Here is a 20,797-nt window from a genome sequence, read left to right as displayed (position 1 = left end):
TATGCAGCACTTTCTAAAAGATTTAACTTCACTTAAAATGAATATGCTTGTTTGGTAATGCAAGACAGTATTTCTATAAAATAGTATACCGGACGCAAGTTATGGTTCAGGCTCCATAAATAAACATAAAACTGAACAGGATGGAAATGAAGAGTGAGAGTTTGCTTACATTTAAGTGTCACCTAGAAGTTAAGATTTGATATTTTTCTGAACACCTTTTTTTTGGACATTATCATGCTGATTTCTGTCTAATTTTTATCAGACAGGATGGAGTGTTTTAAACTGAGACAAACCATGGCAGAATTTAGAACTCACATTACTAATACTTCCTCATGTTTTGCTTTCCCCCTAAAATGATCTCACTTCCTGCACAAATATAAAGAATGATTTTTTTTTTGTTGTTGTTGTTTGTTTTTTTCTTATAAGGATCTTATAAAATCCTAAGAGGATGGAAAGTAATATTGGGAACATAAGAAAACCAAAACAAAACCAAACAAGCATATTTTGAGACATTTTGCTTTAAGGAAAAAAAAATAATAACAGAGAAAGTAAACCCTGGAATATTTATTTTAAATAGGCTAATAAATTGCTAAATTCTAAATGGCAAAAAAAAAAAAAAAAAACCTTGCTTGTTGTAATTATGATATTACTGTACATTGAAAGAAAAACAAAATATGATTTCCATCTTAAAATTTTTGAGTTTCATATTTTACCTAAAATTTTAAGACATGAGAGGGATATAAAATGTACTGAATATACTGAAAAAGCAGAGATCTTCTAATCATGTCACTGTTAAAATTATAGATTGTCAGGACACAGCGAGACGGCTGGCTTGTAAAAGCAGTAAAATTGCCCTGAAAATCTGTGTAATAGAAATGATATGAACCTTCTTGTATTCTCTAATATTACACTCTAAATACATTCTGAAGCACAGAATGTAGAATGAAATCAAATTTGAGCAAGTAACACAAAATATCAATTTACTCCAAAATACACTAAGAGAAAGCCGTTTTTCATTTAGAAAGATAAACACAGTATATAATTTCATTCAGTAAGATAAACACAGTATACAACCAAAGGAAAAAAAAGAATCATTTATTCATTCAAATTAATGTGTTAAAATGAGTAAATAAACAGAATTACTAGGATGCAACAGAGGACTTACAAATAAAGCTTGAAACCTAAAGTCTATTATGGGTTCAATGTTCACACAATTTCTATAAATTATTAAAATAAATAACACTTGTACAAGAACTCAAAGATGAAAGAGCAGCAATGTTACGGGTGATGTTAACTAATCCCAATGAAGTATACATAGTGTCATTAAACCTTTGAAGAGTTCTAATTTACTCCGTTTTTGACAAATTTTGACCACGTGAAAGAGCCCTGGGCAACCGTCCATGCCTGCAAACTCACATTTGTCAGGAATCACTGACAAAAAGGCAAAATATTAGATCTGAGAAGAATCTCATGCAAAGGTTGTCTGATGAGTATAGGACTTCCTGGGATTTACAATAATGAAATCATTTCAAAATGCGGTAAATGCCAAATTAAGAGTACATCTTGTATACTTAAAAAAAAAAATACCCTTGATATAAGCATGTCCACTTAACCAACAGAAAAGCTAAAAAAGGTCCTGTAATTTAATTTGGGGAGACCACCGGAATATGCCAAAGCTTACACATATCTTATGGATAAACAGACACACACTGTATCAAAAACAAAATGAACAAGTAAATAGATACAACAGGCTCAAAGGAATCAAAGACAGCTAATTTATAGAACTAAAAGTATTTCATTGTGTTATGGTCTTGTGCTTTGGCCTTAAATGTCTCATAGCTCTTTTTCTGGCTAGAATTACCTCTAGTAAAGGTTTGAGAATGTGTCTTCCCCTCCAGGTTTAAAGATGTTCACCTATTCTCCAATAACTCCTTAATACCTTTATTCAACAACTTTATTCAAAAAGAGGCATTTGCGCCCGTCTCCCTGTCAGCACAAACAGGTCCTCATCTCAACATTTCACATACAGCGATAGTATGACGACGCAAAATGATTGAGTCTTTTACAAATATAATGCTGATAAAAACCAGTTCTGCTGGTTGTTTTCTTGGAAATGTTTGCTTCAGTTCCACCCAGCTTCAGCGCCCTTGCATCGACCGACCAGTGAAGCAACAGTTCTTTAGTAGGTTCTGACAACAGACTGGAGTGGACCTTCAGACCAGCTCAAGTACCTTTAGAAACAAGAAAAACATTTGCAGTGCGATTCAATTTAGAGTTTTGAGAAACGACGTATTCAACAGCTGAGCGAATGCGACTACAGGAGGACAGATCCTCCGCTTTTAAGTAATAAAAAACAGCTCTCTGCAATAAATATTGGCATTTGTGTAGCTATGTATTGTTTTACAGTACAACTCACCTTGATTGTTCCTTGACTGTTGGCTGCAATCAACACATTTGACTCCTGAGAATCAAAACAAAGAAATGTCAGAGCATTGACAGAATGTCCAAAACAATAGTCGCCTGTCTGGGATGTTTGCCTAAACTTCCCACGTCATTCCAGACTCAAAAACTCAGTTTGCTTTTCCTTATTGTTATACGTTCGCAAAAGGCCTTGACATTTTATTTGTGCGTAATTTATGTAAGGATGAGAAAGGCAATTAATTAAGACCATGACACTAAGCAGAAATTCAGCCTGGTCAGCACATTGGTTTTGCACACAATTATTGTCGATTTTTTTTTCTGGGAAAATGTCAAGTCTAAAAGGTACGCAATACACAAGGGATCTGGAAGAAGAGGTAATGTTTATATTGGGGTTTTAGCTGATAAAGTAGGCAAAACATGAATCCACGCGTTTCATTTTCTAATATTTCTGAGCTTATTAGGCTTGATCACAATTACTTTTATTACATATTAACTCTGTGAATTTTCAATTCTGATAGCATGCTGCAATTTAAATAAGAAAACTTTAGTGAAAATGGAACTAAAATTATAATAAAATATATAATATAAGTAAAGCTTAAATAATAGATGGGGGAAAAATTGCTGAAACTAAAAATGAAAAATCTAAACAAATATTTTAAAACAAAAACTAATACAAATCACAAGAGTACATAAAAATTGTAACTAAGATTAAAATGAAAATGTTAATAAATACTTTAAAATTATACTAAAATAACACCGGAACGCTTTGGTTTCACTTAATTTTAGCATTTGCATAGTGGGAAATATTTTGGGCAGTTACAGACATATTTCACAAAGTGGATTTAGGATAGAAATATACTAATGTTGCGTACTAAAATTTTCATATTCTATAATAATAATAATAATAATCATCAATATTATATTACTATAATATATCATTCAGTTTGACTTTGTTCCCGACAATAAAACAAAACAAAAAAGGACCTGACCAAAAACTAAAGCAGCCTAAAGAGAAATACTTCAAACATATTTAAATGTTTACTAATTTAAAATGGCATTATTCATATTGGGCTCTGGTTAAAACAAACCCTGTAAAATAAGAACATTGTATTGTGTGATTCCAATATTTCAAGTTTTGTAAACAATGAACATGAGCAAAAACACATTTAAATCATTAATCAGAAAATGTCAGGATCGTAACAGCCCTGTTTGGATCCTCCTTCTAATGAGCATGGTAAATTAGCCACATGCTGAAAGATGACTTTATAGCAATGCCTTTTCCTGCAAACCACACTATTTTAGACAGTGAAGCAGAGGATTGTGGGTTTAATAAGCATGGATTTCTGAAAGCAGATGTACACCAACCTTCTCCCAACCCACTGTCCTTTGCTACCCTGCCATTACTTGTCCTTAATGTACCAAGGAGTTCAGTTCGCCTGCCCCCATGTGCCCCCATGGCCGTTCTTGTTCTACTGCTGGTTTTAAAAGAGTGATTTATCATGTCAAATGTGAATGAGATAAGATTGAATCATACCCCATCAGGTAGAGCTCGCCAGCACACCGCACTGACAAACTCATTGGTGTCGTCCTCTTTCTTATCCTTGTCCAGGACACTCTTCACAGTATCAAACTTGAAAGTCAGCAGCGTCTTGGAGAGCCCCTTGTAGTACAAGTACAGTGAGTTGTTTTCACTTCCTGTGGGGTATATGAAGTGAGAGCATTATTGAGGAGTTTTAGTATTTTTTTTTTTTTTATAACTAGATAAACATTTATTACCTTTCTACTTAATAATAAACCTGCCATTGATTTGAAATGATCAGAGAAGGTATCACAGTTCTGATTGTAACCAGACTGAAATAGTTTTTGTGCCAAAAGCAACCGTTTTAACCAATTCTGCGTAGTGCCACTCACCACATGCTACATAGTCTCCATTAGATGCCAGACCCACAAAGTTCTTCTCGTTTATGTGGCCTTTAAATGAGCGCAAACAATGAGGCTTGTTCACGTTCCAGAGTTTCAGCTGGCTGTCCGTTGATCTGTGGGGATGTTACAATTTAACTCAGTTGGTTTGGTTTTCAACTTGAAAGTTGTTTGTAATTGGTGGTGTAATGGTTCAGATTTCTAATGGTGCGGTTTGGATCATGGTTCCGGATTGAATAGCAATGCAAATGTTAGGAAATTAGAGGATGATTTGATAACCAATATTTTTGTAACACAATAAGCCAATACTGTTCCAATAGCTGATGTTTTGATTAGGTTAAGTGATACAGCAATACACCATTAAAAATCGTACCATTCGATGTTTTTTCCAACAATCCCTATTATTACACATTAACTTCTTTCCACTGACTCTTATACACTCAAGCCATTTTTCCAATTGATACAGGATAAAAAAGCAGAGGAAATTTCATTGTATACATACGCAGACACAATCTCTTCTCCGTTGACAAATTTGGCATAGGACACTGCTTTCCTGTGGCCTTTGAAAACCATGATGGGCTGCTTAGTGTTTCTCAGGTCATAGTAGTGCACACAGTGGTCTGGAAAAGATTTAGAGTGAATTGAAAGGTTTTACGATTTTAACGGGAAGTAAAACATTTTAATAGATTGATTCAAATGAATTATGCACCTGCACATCCGAAGGCAAGGTGATATCGAGAGGATGGACTGAACTTTACACAGCATACATTGGCCTTCGCTTCAATGCTGGCTACTGAATTGTCCAGGTTGGTGGACCACAACTTGACTGGGGAAAAAGAGAATTCATTCTTAAGTATTTATAGAAGAATCTCTCTATAAGAATCCCAAATCAGATAACTTCATCAAAAATACCTTTTGCGTCATCTGATCCTGATGCTAAGAGTTTGGGATCCATAAGGTTGAAATCGACACTCCAACACCGCTTTTCATGTTCCTGTGGAAATGAAACTCGAAGGTCAGAATCCAAGTTAAAAGAAGTCTGAAGGAATTGCAAATCCCAGATGTATACACAAACATACATATTAAATTCAAACCCAAGTCTAGAACTTATCCAGTTGATAATAAAAATAGTTTGTTTTTCATATATTTAATTTAATCTGTTTGTCATATTTAATGTTTTCTCAGTATATACAAAAAGGCTTTTTATCCCATTAATTGCAGAAATAATCAACAAATGAATCAATCATCGAAACGGTGTTATTTTCACCCAGCTGTCAGGTCTTCTGTGTTCGGGCTTCCTACGAATGCTGTAGTTCGTCAACAATGGTTAAAATTTATGTTTGATTATGTTCCTGACAATTACAATCCTAATTTAGCTCTCTGTGCTACGCATTTTACAGAAGACAGTTCAATGCCGGATTCACACAGAAACTATTACTAAAACATGGAGCAGTTCCAACTTTAAAAACAGAGGCAGCAGTTGTTGGGCCACAACCTGTAAGTAAGATTTCATAATTTTAAATATATTTGCATGTATAATTTCAGACGTAATGTTTTAGTTTTATCAAGGACGTAAACAAATACCAACGCTGGCTTTAGTAGCCAGTTAGTTAAATGCTATTTCGTGTGTCTATGACAAACGCAGCATAAACATTTTGGACCGAATTTGTAATTATGTACTAATTTTGTAAATGTATTTTCCATGTATACTTTATGACGTAATTTTTCGATTTGATCAAGAACGTAAACACAAGCCAATGCTGTTTGGTTATAGTAGCCAGTTAGTTCCATGCTATTTTGTGTGTATAAGACAAACGTGTACAAACTTCAAAAAATGATATGTAATCACAACAGCAAACTTCCATTCAGAAACGTTTGTAAGAGCTGTGCTTGCGGAAGTTCTGCTTGACTCTCTTCATTACCGCTTTCTGGGTCTGATTCTGGCTCAAACTGATACGGCAATATTGACACCATTATTTACATTTGACCGCAGCACATGCAACTGTCGCCCGTGAAGGTAATGGGCGTGAAGTTTCCGGACAATGTGCAGTACGCAGTTTAGCCAATCACAACACACCGGTCCAACTAACCAATCTGAGCCCATTGCCTGTTTCTGAGGGAGTGGTTTCATAGAATCAGGAAGTCAACCGGTCGTTCAAATGACAGAGGAGAAAACGGCTTACAATAAAGGTGAAATACATGAAAAATAAGGCGGTTTTTAACAAACGAAACACGAAGACATGTTATATTGCACCCCATACACACAATCAGGCAAAGAAATAAAGCAGTAAACCACCCCTTTAAGAAGGAAATTTGTAAAAATTGCTCTCCTACAGAAAGGGGTATAAGAGTAATGAATGTCATCTGGCACTGCCTGACACATAAGGGTACCTACCTGGTAGACCTTTGACCTCTGTCCTGTGAACCCATCCCAAAGAATGACAGTGCCCTCATAGTCGCTGCTCGCTAACAGATTTTTGTGGTAGCTACTCCAGCTGATACAGCTGGAAAGAGACAAGATAGAAGAAAATGTGACATTCTGTTGTGCTACTGCATAATCCACCAAGAAGAACATTGAGGCCAACCCCTGATTTCAGACACTCTTTATACCTAATTTTAGAGTTACATGTCATCTCGTTGACAGGATAATGAATGTCCACAGCATCCTGGATCACAGTGCCGTACTCAAACACTTTAATTTTCTTAGTGACACCGGCAATGGCAAAGTAATCACAGTCGCGGTCAAACTCAATGCTGCAAAAGAGGGAAAAGAGAGGAGACAGAACAAGTGTTAGCACAGTGAGTTCTCCTGACTGTGCATGCTCATTATCTGCTCTACTTCCACTCAAACATGAACACTGAAAGAGACAAGAGCTGTAATGCATCCAAACAGCCTCTCAGACGCTTAGGTGATCAGATATAAGCATGTCTGAAAAATGTTGGTGTGATGAAATAAGCACTTTTTATACAAGCAGAGCAAGGTTCTTTGGCTGGTTGAGGATTGGTGTAATATATCTGAATATTTCATAAAACATTGGCTCAAATCAACCGTTATTTCAATTATTTTATTTGTAAACCCAATACTAGGCTTGGGAATTGAGAACTGAAACAAATGATTTTCATGACACTTGGATCTGCTAACAGTTCCAAACTGTCTGCCATCTTTCACTGATGTGGAGGAAACACCATTCTAAAACACTCAGATCATGTTTCCTGCACCGTTGAATCTATAAAAGAAAATTGTTTAAACCTAGTTGAGAGCTTACAGTCTGAACATATAGTGATAAAAAACAATTTTTTTTAAATGCCGTGAAATATACACTACGTTTAATTTTTAATTTTTATTTTTAACAGTAAAAACAGTAGTACCCTAAAATGTAACAATTTAAAAAATATTTTGTTGCTTAAATATATGTAAAAATGTAATTCATTCCTGTAATGGTAAAACTGAAATTTCAGCAGTCATTACTCCAGTCTTCAGTATCACATGATCTTTTAGAAATCATTTTAATATGCCGATTTGTTGCTCACAAAACATTTATTGTTCTCAATGTTGAAATCAGGGCTGCTTAAAGTAAAAAAAAAGTTTGAAATATAAATATTTTATAATTCTATAAATGTCTTAACTGTCATTTCTGAATGATGTCAAATATGAATTTAATGCAGCCTTGCTATATAAAGTATTAATTTCTTTCAACAAACATCAATCAATCAATCAATCAGTAAATATCTTACAGAGCCCAAACTTCTGAACACTAGTGTAATGAAAAAAAGAGCCTAAATAGATAGGACATCTTGTCCTTAAACCTTGCAACAAGCAAACAGCAAGACCTGCAGTTCAATTTTTTTTTAAATATTACTTTGTTTACGGCGGTTTTAATGAATTGGAGAAAGCGATTTACAAGAAAGCCTGAAGAAATTAGTAAACTGACTCACTCACACAATCAGAGCAGTTAATTAACGTCTGCTTTACCATTAAATCACAAGCCATTACTTTCAACTCTAAATAAACCAAGAATGTTAATGTGTCATGCTTTACTCAAGTTTTATCAGAATGGAATCTGTGTAATTGCTGACTTATTAATGTGAATGCACAGTTAAAGATACACATTTGGGCATTTTGTTGAAGCTGATGATCGTTTATGGTACAGAGATGAAAATCATGAGCAATTATATATTTTATGTATAAGCTGGCCACAATTTCAGCTTTTGTAAAATAATTCATAATCAATATCTGTGATGTTATTCAGTAATACAATACTACCCTCTGCTGGTTACATAAAGAATGGAACTGAACAACATGTGGGCTAAACTTCAATTAGGATTTTTACAACCTTACCTGGACACAATACTGGAGCCATTATAGAGGTCACTAGCGTAAGATAGGGTGGCCAGAGGCCTCACAGAGTTGTAACGGGTAAATTTTGATAGACACTCCATGAAATCATCCAGTTGGTTAACAGTCCTGCTGTCATCTATTAACGAGAAAAGCGACTGCATTGAATATATCAGATATTAGTTATGAACAAATATACTATACTTTTTATGAAAAGATACACAGTATATACACATTTTATATTTACATTTTGCATTTAGCGACTTACAGTGCATTCAGGATATACATTTTTATTTTATTTTATTTTTATACTGCTTTGAATAAACCAACCCGTTATTCGAGACATCCTATTGGAGAAATAACACTGCTCCAGATCCTCAAAGTGTGCCGTCAGTCTCTTACGCCGTGACGCCAGAGTGCTGTTGTACCAAGTTTGTCTTTTACCCTAAAAGTAAAAACAATTAACAGTGAATATCAGCATTACTCAAAGGGATATACACCAGTCATAACAGCAAATGAGAACAATTCATGAAGAAAAAAATAAATAAAATTACCTGTGTGCTTCCACCAAAAGGGTGCTGCATGTATTCTGTGGGGTCTATTATGCTACTGCTGGAGACAGAAACAATAAATTGACTGTCATCTTATGTACATGATTTTAGACCTTTTTTTTTATTAATGTATTTATTTGAAATATTGCAAACACCTGAATAGCTGGTCTTACCTGGGTGCAGGAGAGGGAGCTTCAAACTGGGGTACAGTACTGTCTAAATTGGGGTCCATTTCACTCACTGTGTACATACCACTCATTTCCTAAAATAAAATGCAATCATATCCGTCAGATGTACACTACTTTACAAAAGTGTGGGGTCAGTAACACTTTTATTCAAAAGGCATTAAATTGATTGAAAGTGACAGTAAAGACATTTATAATGTTATAAAAACATTATAAAAAGCTTTTTTTTCTACTTTCTATTCACCTTGAAATAAAAATGATCCATAAATAATAAGCAGCACCACAACTATTTTCAACATTAATAAATGTTTCTTGAGCACAAAATCAGCATATTAGAATGATTTCTGAAGGATCATGTGACACTGAAGACTGGAGTAATGATGCTGAAAATTCAACTTTGCCATCACAGGAATATATTACATTTCAAAATGTATTCAAATAGAAAACAGTTATTTAAAATTGCAATCATAACCATTTATAATCATAATTTATCATATAATCCTAATTTTATAATATTCCTGTTTTACTGTATTTTTCATCAAATAAACAGCCTTAGTGAGCATGAGACGTCTTTCATAAACATTTTTAAAATCTTACCAGCCCCAAACTTTTTAACAGTAATGATTAACCATATATATAAACATATTACAAGAACATAATATCTCTACGCTGGACCATAAAAAAAAAAAATCTGGTTCACCATATTAAACTGACCTCAACTCGTTTGATATCCTCCTCCAAAAAGTTCAGTTCTTTTTGTAACTGCTCCAGTTGCTGTTGGAAGTACAGACAGGGAGATTTTGAGTTAAAGACCTCATTGCTGTCAAAGGTGCATTACTCAACATTTTAAAAATAGATGTGGAGGCTCAACCTCTCTTTTATTTCTTCTGGCTTCTTTCAGGAACTCCATTAAGATCTGGCGCTGAGCAGCTTGTGATTCCTGTGGACCGAGATCATTGATGGATCAGCAAAAGAGAGGCAATTGGTATTTATGAGTCACAGCGGGGGGTTTTGTACCCCCTTATAAGAAAAAAAATCATCATGACATCAACAATCAACCACGTTTCCAGGCTCTTCAACAGAGCTTTGAATCTAATGATCTTTTAAGCATTATATAATCTGTTATGCTTGTTAATGTTAATGAAAGTTATAAATTGACAGCTCTAATTTATAGTGAATATAACGTTTTTTTTTTTAACAAATCAGACAAAAACAGTTTAAGTTTAGTCAGTATTTTGATCTATCAGTCACATATAATAAAAGTCAGAAACATTTGGCCTTAAAATGTAAAACTACATAGCAGACATGCAGTGTCTTTGCTGCTTACATTTCCATTTCTCCACATGGCAAATAATATTTGATACTGTAAAAGTTTTACCAATTACTGATTGCCATTTAAGACATGTTTTATCAGGATTACAAGATTTTTACTTGCATATTCTTTCAAAATACTGTGCCGTGCGAATGTGGAAAAAAATAAAAATAAATAAATAAAATAAAAATAGTAGGTTATGGTTTATTTGGCCTTATTTTTGGTCAAATTAAATGATTAGTCACAACTTCAGGGTTTGTATCATCATATTTTTTCAAATTTGATTTATTTTAATCCACAGAAAATAAAAGAAATCTACAAAATCCAAATCTCTGCCAATCTTGGGAGTTTCAACAGCCTAGGTGCCACAATGTGAATGAAATGCTAATATAAAGCAGCTGTTCTCAGGGTGCCTGAAGAACCCAGAAGTGTTGGGACAGGCAACAGTAATGTTTTCTGAGGATGTGTACCAACCGCCTCCAGTTGTTTCTTTTTTTGCAACAGGTACTCCAATATGTAGTTGACATTGGCTAAATCCATATTCTCTTGATCTGCACCAAGGACGTCTTGGAAAACCTGCCATTTGGTTCCATTCTATAAACAGCATATGAAGCATGAACAATAAGACATTGTTTAACGTGGTTGTTTAAACAGTTTCCACTCGTTATACAAACGAAGAGATGGATGCACTTACAGGGTGATCCCGTTTCAGACGCTTCTCTTCAGATCTTTGTTTTTGTTTTAGGATTAGTTCATTCACTGTAAAATCATTAGAGAATCATGTCAGCTAAGCAATCCATAAAAATCAATAATCAACCAAATGTCTGATACAGAAACACATGTAGTGGGTGGTAAAAATAAAAGTTTGATGTCAAATTTGAAAAGTATTGAATACATTATAAGAATATTATTAGCATACACATACCTAAGAAGTTGGGGTAGAGTTGATCCACGTTATCAATGATATAATTACATTTTGGGCATCTGTTGCTGTCCTCCAAACTCTGTCGTATACATTTATAACTAGATAGAAATGAAGACATGACTGTTTAAGCCTGGAAATTGAGTTGGAAAATGCAACATGAAAAGGCTCAGTTTAGAGAACAAGTGCTTCTCACCAGAAACTGTGGCCACACTTTGTCATGTGAGCTTCCTCTATCATCTCAAAACATATAGGGCTGTTAAGAAAAAAAAGAAACAAATAATGACATGCAAAGCTTGCTTCCTTTTTCCAACAAATCAACAAATAGCTGAAACTTCACTGTTGTTTTGAATTAGTACACAGTGGGGTTTAAGTCTGAGACCATCACTAAAAATGAGTTTGTTTGTTTTTTTATTAAAAATTATTTTATCAATGTGAGTGAAAATGTAAAACATTAAAAATTAATTAAAAATTAAAACTTTAATGGCAGCATCACTCAAGCTGAATTCACTTCACAAGTTTTGTCAAGTGTCAGATATACAATTTCAACTTGTATTATTTTCCTACTTCCGTGGATAAAATGTCAGTCTCTAACATTATGTCCAATATCTTCTTTTAGGGTCCACAGAAAAAAAAAAAAAAAAGTTCATGTATGTTTGAAACGACATGAGTAAATGATGACAGACCTTTCCTTTATGGGAAACTACCCCTTTAACACCTTGTTGAAAATAATCAATTAGCTTTATCCTAGAAATTACAGGATTAAGTGCGGAGAAAATCACAGGATTTGCAAGATAAACCTGCAATTAAGCCCGCATGTGGGAAATTGTTCAAAACAAGCACACTCAAACTTCACTTTCCAGTGGCTTTAGCTTTCTGCAGCCAAGTGAGGGAAGGTGAATCTACTTACCATACAAAATCATTACTCTTGTCCTCATACGGATTGATCAGACCGTTGTACAAGGGTCTTTTCCTGCTCGACGAGCCCAGTCGAGCGCTCTGTCCCTCGGCTACCGAGCCCAGAGTCCGCGAGGACACCCCGTTAGCCGGGCTGTTCCCGTTCTGAGCGCCGCTACTCCCGCTGTTCACTCCACCGGCGCCGCCGCCGCTACTGCTACTCATACTTCCAGAGCTCGTCCCGGGGACGGACCCCGCTGCACCGCCGGACTGCTGCTGCTGCCGAGTGCTTGACATGATTGAAGCCGTTCGCGCACGTCGGAAGGCCAGAGCTGAAGGTAAAACTGCGGGGCTTCACCGCATCCGGGCGGCTGTGGAGATACGCTAACTAGCTAAAGCGACACCGATGAGAGAAAAGAGGCAGAAACTTCCACCAAGCGCTCTGCTAGCACTGAAAGGCGCTTATTTGAGCACAGCTGAAGCGGTTCTTCTGCATGCAAGAGGTTCACATTGGGTCTGCTCGATGCTAATGTGGATATGCAGCTCCGCAGAGATTTGTTGACAACTCTGAGAGCTTTAGAAATTTCAATCCACTGTCTGCAGGATGTTCACGCGAGAACTTCCCCAAATCAAACGTTCACGTGACTCGGCAGCGGCATCTATTGGTTTGGAGGAAAACTGCAAGTGTCAATCAAAACAATTTTTCCAAAAAAGTGGTTCTGAAATTCTTCATTCTAACCAGAGCCGTTGAGAAACTTTTCTTCATTCCTAACTAACCGTCGTAGATGTTTTTTATCCGTTTTTTAAATGCCTCAACTTGTAATAATTTGAATATAGACTATACATTTATATAAAATAGCAACATTTTATGTAAAATTGACTTTAGTGAAGATCTACATTGTTCAGTTTCATTCATGGTGATATGAGCATTTATGGTAATGCTTTTTTCCTCAGCTGGTCAGAACAAACGTGGCAGACTTGTTATTTACATGTTCAGATGGCAATATACTGTGACAGTTCTTATTTGGGTCATATATTCCAAGGCATAGGCTAGAATCTGTGATTGCTAAATACAGTAAACATCCACACATTCACCTCAAAACATTAGATTCATCCGTGCTGGAGCCGTGCCAACTCACAACCCACGCAAGCGAGATAATTCCACAAGCAGCTTGCAATTCCAGGTTTTCAAACATAGATGGCGACAAAGAGGCAAAATTTACCGACTGCAGCTTTAATCTGTCTATACTTTCATTTTGGCTGAACTATACACAATATGTGACCCTGGACCACAAAACCAGTCATAAGGGTCAATTTTTCAAAATTGAGATTTATACATCATCTGAAAGCTGAATAAATAAGCTTTCCATTGATGTTCATTGATGACAATATTTGGCTGAGATACAACTATTCGAAAATCTGGAATCTGAGGGTGCAAAAAAAAAAAATCTAAATATTGAGAAAATCGCCTTTAAAGTTGTCCAAATGAAGTTCTTAGCAATGCATATTACTAATCAAAAATTAAGTTTTTATATATTTACAGTAGGAAATTTACAAAATCTATCATATCTTCATGGAACATGATCTTTACTTAATGTCCTAATGATTTTTGGCATAAAAGAAAAATCAATAATTTTGACCCATACAATGTATTTTTGGCTATTTGTCTATTGAGGCTATTTGTCACTATCCACAATACATATTGTTGCATTTTTGTATTGTGATATACTGTGACACGATACATTGTTACACCCCTAATAAACCAACATCGTAAAGTTGTGTTGGTCTAGGGATGTTCTGTTAAGTAGTCTATGTGAGCAGTGCAGTGGAGGCTTCAGCTGAACAAGTCCTTTTGCATTCCAGGTTTTTTTTTTTTTTTTTTTTTTTACTAAAAACCTCTTTACTTTGCTTTTTACCCAAAACATGTCCTCATATCCATCCTGAGGAGTGTAGTCAGGATGTTTCTCTACCTTAAGCTGTGGCTTTAAGAAAATAGAAACAGAGCCCCCCAACCTGTTCCCCCTTCTCCATCTACTTCAAAAACAAAGTGGTCAACATCAGTAGTCCACAGTTCTACACAACCCACTCTGACCCAGACTTTTTTTGAGACCATGCCAGAGGAGAAATTGCTCCAGCTTTCTACCACCCACCGTGTGACCACCTGCCTTCACGATCCAAAATATCTTCTCTGATCTTGTACCATACCTTCTCTCTGTCATCGGTACATCGTTGACCAGAGGATGTGTCCCATCAGACTTCATAAATGGATATTTCATCCAAAAATAAAAAGATCTGTCATCATTTACTCATGCTCATGTTGTCTGACACTTCAAGCTTCATTAAGCACCATAAAAGTATCATGAAAGTAGCCCATATAAACGTTACACTATTTACCAAGTCTTCTGAAGGCATACAATAATCTGAACGCACACCAAAAAAAAAAAAAAAAAAGAATGTTAAGACTGAAGAATAAAAATATAGGGGTTTTAATATATATATTTGCTTGCTAAATACATTAAGAGACTAATTTTTTTTTTTTTTTTTTCTCAAAGTGATGTTAACCAGGCATTTACTGAAGAGCTTGAGGCCATTAGTAAGATTAACTAGAGTCAGCCTACATGTTCTGTATTTGTATAGAATTTGCATTACGATTGCATAGGGATTGGATAGCAGCCTAAGAGCTATGATTAATTAGCTTTACCTGCTTGTCTGTAATAATTCCTATGGACACTCATGGCTGAAGTTTCCATTTTACACAGCAGGGGGAGTGAGTACTGTATCTTTAGAAGCACTACAGCCAGAGATTCAAATGAGGACACAGGTATCACTATACATCTATTTGACAGTCAAATATTATTTTGAAATGCTCAATTATGCAATAAATTAAAATCAATTAAAAATACACTTACCACATAACTGAACTGAAATGTTAACCTTTTTAGAATTCTGGGTAAGGGTGTATTCTAGTTTAGGTGTATTAAAAATGAAAGATTATATCAACATTTTCAACTGTTTTTTATTATTTATTAAAAGTGTTATTCATACATTGTAAAAGGGATTTTCACTGTCCGTGATCAAGTGTCTTATTCAGTTTTCATAAACTGGAAAAATGGTAATTTCTGGCAGATTTACTGGATAGCTTGCAGAACACATTAATTTGACTGAAGGACATGTGTAGAAATAATCTTCATATATATATATATATATATATATATATATATATATACATATATTTGACAGGGAACCATATCAAAGATGAGAATTGCTTATACTATTCTCATTGTACTGCACTATTATATGTTCTTTTGGCGGGAAAAATCATTTTCTTCACATGCAATAAGTTAATTACAGCACTGCTCTCCTTGCCTGACCTCTGTAATGGACCACACTTCAAAGCCCTAACAATTACTTTTGTTGATTCAGATGTTTTTTACTTGTATCTCATTGGAAATTAAGCTCTAATCTCTGGCGTTGTTAATGCAGTTAACAAAAGCATTCAAAAGCCAACTTAAATTCCAAATGGATAAGCCCTCACGGATGGGAATCGGGCAAAATGTCTGGATGAGTTGTGTCTGCTCACATTGGCCAGCACTGTGTCTCAGTTACAAATGGGCTAACTGTGGTTGCCATTTTAAACATTTATATATCTCTAGTGCTTCTGTTATGGCCCTAAAGGGAGAAATAAACCCCTTTTAACTGATAATATACTTCAAATATATTGAAGAGACTTGACTGATTTGCCATTGTTGAGTACAGTGTGTATTTTGGAAGGAAGGTGGTAAATTACACCACTCCAAAAAAAAAAAAAAAAAAAGCACCATTATTTTGCTATTATCATGCTGAATTATTGTCTCTGTTCTTATAAAGCAAAAGAATTATGAATTCTATTGTTAATCTCTGGCTGAAAGGATAGCCTTGATTTATTTTACGAGTTTTTTATGTGATTGTCTGTCTTACTGTAGTTAAAAACGTATGATTTAATTGTTGAGACACACCAATCGTTCGCTTGAAGGATCCAATGGTCCAAAAAAACAATAACAAAATTAAATCTTTTAAAACATTAGGCACTTTAATTAGATCAGATGTCTGTCTTTGATATTAATGGGCAGCGCAGGAAAATGAGTAACAAATCCCAGCTGTCCACCTCCTGCCCGCCAACACACACATATGCACACACACTGTCATACGGATACAAGCATACAAAACAGATTCATGATGCACTTACAAATATTTAGCCATTACGGTGCATTTAATGACTGAGACAATACTAACGGAGCCACTTTATAAATTTACCACATTTAAAAATGCTAATATTATTGAAATGTGAAGTGGTTATTTATTTATTTTTTATTTTTGAGGATTTATTTATTTATTTATCTATTTATTTATTCAGATTATCAAGAAAAGTGGTTAGAAGACCCCATAGTCCTGGCTTGTTGAAGATGAACTGTATCAACTCCCTTTGCAGTAAAATCCACCGAGATGTGTTTTTGAGGTATATCTAGAACATAAGGAGGGGAAATACAGAAGAAAAAAAAATGCCGTCAGATGCTCACTCCGAATAATCCAGTCTTAAAGCCAAGCCAGCCATGACTAACTAGGAAATGACGTTATAGTTCACACAGTGCACACCTGCTTCCCTCACTGTATCTTTTCAAATATCTATTCTGTGGAATTATTTGCTCTGTCGTGGAAGGTAGTTGTGTCTCCCAAAGAATTAATTGGTTTTGTCTCTGGCTGAAAATGTGGTAAGTATCTGCAATGGATTTATAGTGTCTATTTTTGATTTTCTACCTCTGCTGATGAGGGAGGAAGGGTTGCCTTTGACTTTGGACTAGGCTCCTTGTTTTTTGTCCAGCACATCAGGTTGGATTTTCCCATTGCGTTTCTGGTCATTTAGAATTGGGTTGGGGTAGGGCAGCCTCAAATGAAGGATAATCTCTTAGAGGTCCTTTGCAGTGGGGGGTGAGGCCCGGGAGCGACCATTCACTTTTTTTTTTTTTTTTTTACACAGTTGCAGCTGTATCTCAAAGCACTTTGATACAAAAAAAAAAAAAAAGAAAGAAAAGCTGAATGTTTTGCAGGCAGATCCTTGGGCTGGTTGCGGAATTCTTACCTCCCACTGTTAGGGCCCTTTTTACCCCCAAAGGGGCCCCTACCATGACTGCCAGTTACCCCAAGTCGGGGCCGTTTGCAAATTGAGCCTGACAAAAACAGTGAGGCGAAAACTAGTGCGTTTAGGAAATTAAACAGCGGCATGTCTAACTTTTTGACCATTGCAGTGTGAGGTGTTGAGTGTGGTTGCTGAGTTGGTTTGTGGTCACAAATCTACTAATTTGCAAGTCACATCACCCTATATGCACCTGCAGTGCTGAAAGCCATTCAGGGCTATTATTCACTGTACAAAACAGTAAAGAAACTCTGACATATAAAAATGTGGCAGGCAAGCTCTGATATATTCTTCATTGATGTGTTTGAACTCTTAGCTGAAAGTGGGAATTCATGTATATTTTTGGAAAGAAATATGGCACACCAGCATTAATGTAAGTACACAGCACATATGTAAGTAGATAAAAGTGTGTGTCCTATGGCACTTCATGATTCTGAATAGAACGAGATGGCTATATAAGTCATTCTCTATCAGTTTAATTCATTTACATGAGAAGGAACAGGAGTGTTTAGAAGACAATTGGCACATTAAAATGTAATATGCAGTTTATTCACAAACATAATCAGAAACATGACTAATTTTAATTCATTAATAATTTCTGGGTCTTTCAGATGAGATTTTTCAAGAATGGCAAAACAAAGTCCTGAGGGAGAGAAATGGAAGCTTTTACTTGAAGTTATCTTTGGTCTTTATAATGATAATGGGAACCACTACGGCTTTCCCTAACTGCATGTTTTCATATGACTGAAGCACAGTAACTACACAATTAATATCAAATAATAATAATAATAATAAAAAAATCACATTAGTAATTTAAGATGACTTGCTGTATAGGAATTCACTAAAACTCAGACTAAGAAAGAGCGACAAGAACAAATGACTGTTACTAGTATGTGAACTCTCATAGAATGCACTGCAAGGAACAAGCCCCAGAAAGATGCAAACTTCCACACAGGGAAAATTGAGGCAAAACACAGCTATATTAACAAGCAGAAATAGTTTTACATTATGTGTAGATTAAGCAGTTATCTCCCTCCAGCCATTTCACAACTAAACACCATTGTAAGGAAATTCTGTTCAGTGCTTGTTAGGAACAGACTGTATCTTAAGTTTTTTTAAATTTTTTTATAAACACAAATAAATTACAGATACCTGCCTAATTTACTGATAAATTTTAACAGAGCAGTCTGAGCTAGAGGCTTAATTGTGTTTGGGGACCTTTCTCTAGAAAGGAAAAGGGGAAGAGACAGAGATGAACTGTCCTCACAAGTCCTTCCAAACATAAATTTTTTATAGAACAAGATTTTAATTACTTGAAAGGAGATTGAAAGGAGATCTTACTGCTATTAATGCAGTAAGTAGAAGCAGGTCCTTTTTGTCAAATTAGATTGTGCAATCCAATAGCTCCTTTATTTTTATTTGACAAATTTCAAAAAGTTGACAATGGTTTCATTATTGTATCAGAATTAATCTAATACCTAATTTGTTAAATAGCGGAAATATTTACAAATTCCAAAGATTTGGCCTTTTAAATGTTTTTGTTTATTTATTAATTAATTAATTTAGTATTTTAAAGCCATTGTACATGCATATTTTTATATATATATATATTTTAAGGGGTCATTATGTAATTCAACATTTCCAACAGAAACAGGACCAGCAATAATATTAATTTCTTTTAAAATACAACAGTTTTACTTCAATAATTGTTCAGTTCGGGGAAAACAGATCCACCTGACTATGTGCTTTTCATTCCCTCAGCATCTTTTAGTCATTTCTGTTAAGTTCTCCTTAAGAGAGTGTTCTGGAATTGCTCATAGGTCCATCCTTTTTTTTCTTTTTTTTCAGTGTTTACACATCTCTCACTTGTCTTTTCCTACATGTGCAGTGTTTCAGCCCTGCTTCACATGTCAGGCAGATGTGCTGTCTCTTGCATTACAGTACAGAAGTAGGTGTAGCAGCTAGATGTCAATGGCACTGGGGGAGAAAGTGAGAGTAGATGCATGCATGCAAAGGCTGGGTTGGACCTGGGTGAAGTTTTCTTTCCTAATGGTTGGGTAAGGGGCTGGGTTTGTGATGTCAGGCTGGAGGAAACAGATAAAACGTTTAGCGCGTTAGTTTGATCTGATGTGGAGATGTGGAGAGCGCGTGCAGCGGGACTGAGCCTGGGAATATAGACACACACGGAGCGCAAGAGGACTCTCCGCACCATCTCAAGGTGATCCAAAGAATCCGTTTTCACTTGGACCAGCAAGCCAAAAAGACAAGTCTCCTTTCAGTACCTCCACATTCTTGGATATTGATCCATATTTTGAGAAAATAAACTCTTTTAAGCGGACTTTCACAGCTCCCTGATATCTGAAACATTCCACTGTTAGAATAAATCTCGACAGACTTTTTATTTGACCGTTTTGGCGGTTTATTCGCAGAACGAAGCGTGACCGCGAGCATTTGGACGCGACCCATTGCGCGCCGGTGAAAGGTGACAATCTCAAATAACCTTTACCCAGCGTTACATCTCTCTAAACGACCTTACACTGTACAGACAGCAAGCTATGTAAGTCTGCAACCAAACGCGGTATTATCGCTTTCATTCGACCATAACGAGGATACATTATTGCGCGCGTAAATGAACTACAAGTGAATGACAATTAGACTTTTACGCAGTCATTGCGCTCTAAAGAGACAGCTTTAAGGAGATCCCCGAGACGCGAGATGCTCTGTTTGAACCTGAACAGTCAAAAAGCAATGAGGAACGATTTAAAGTAGAAAGTTTGCTGTCATTCACTCATTAATTCCGACATCCAGTTACATAAATGGTAAATTAAGTATAAAACAGACTCTCCACCTTAATGCACTGACAATTTCGACTTCCCTTGTCTTTTTAAAAGACCATTAAGTAAAATAGAAACTCATTAACGCACCTATTGTAAATGAAACACAATTTATTCTATCATTAATGAAGAAAAGGCACTCAAAACAATTTAAGAAAATTAACTATTAGCTCCCTTCCCAAGTGCAATTCAAAACAAACAAACAAGCAGATGTCCACGCGTTGAAAGCTACAGCTTCACCTCAATAAA

General features: G+C 35.6%; 1 protein-coding gene across 1 annotated transcript; it reads right to left on the bottom strand.

Annotated features, from left to right (window-relative positions):
* Positions 1-1,075: 1,075 nt before the first annotated feature.
* Positions 1,076-13,159, bottom strand: cop1 (COP1 E3 ubiquitin ligase). Its single transcript, XM_058762384.1, has 20 exons — positions 12,558-13,159; positions 11,844-11,903; positions 11,651-11,748; positions 11,420-11,484; positions 11,200-11,319; positions 10,285-10,353; positions 10,128-10,187; positions 9,402-9,490; positions 9,232-9,289; positions 9,008-9,122; positions 8,681-8,816; positions 6,952-7,095; positions 6,737-6,845; positions 5,254-5,335; positions 5,051-5,167; positions 4,844-4,961; positions 4,333-4,457; positions 3,956-4,116; positions 2,417-2,461; positions 1,076-2,231 (listed from the first exon to the last, which is right to left on the bottom strand). The coding sequence occupies exons 1-20, from the start codon at positions 12,839-12,841 to the stop codon at positions 2,214-2,216; spliced, it is 2,073 nt and encodes a 690-aa protein (XP_058618367.1). The 5' UTR covers positions 12,842-13,159; the 3' UTR covers positions 1,076-2,213.
* Between the last annotated feature and the right edge of the window lie 7,638 nt (positions 13,160-20,797).

The sequence above is a fragment of the Onychostoma macrolepis genome, chromosome 02, assembly GCF_012432095.1.
Source record: "Onychostoma macrolepis isolate SWU-2019 chromosome 02, ASM1243209v1, whole genome shotgun sequence".
Classification (NCBI taxonomy): domain Eukaryota; kingdom Metazoa; phylum Chordata; class Actinopteri; order Cypriniformes; family Cyprinidae; genus Onychostoma; species Onychostoma macrolepis.
Note: the sequence above shows the minus strand (reverse complement) of the source record. Positions and strands in the feature narration are given on the sequence as shown.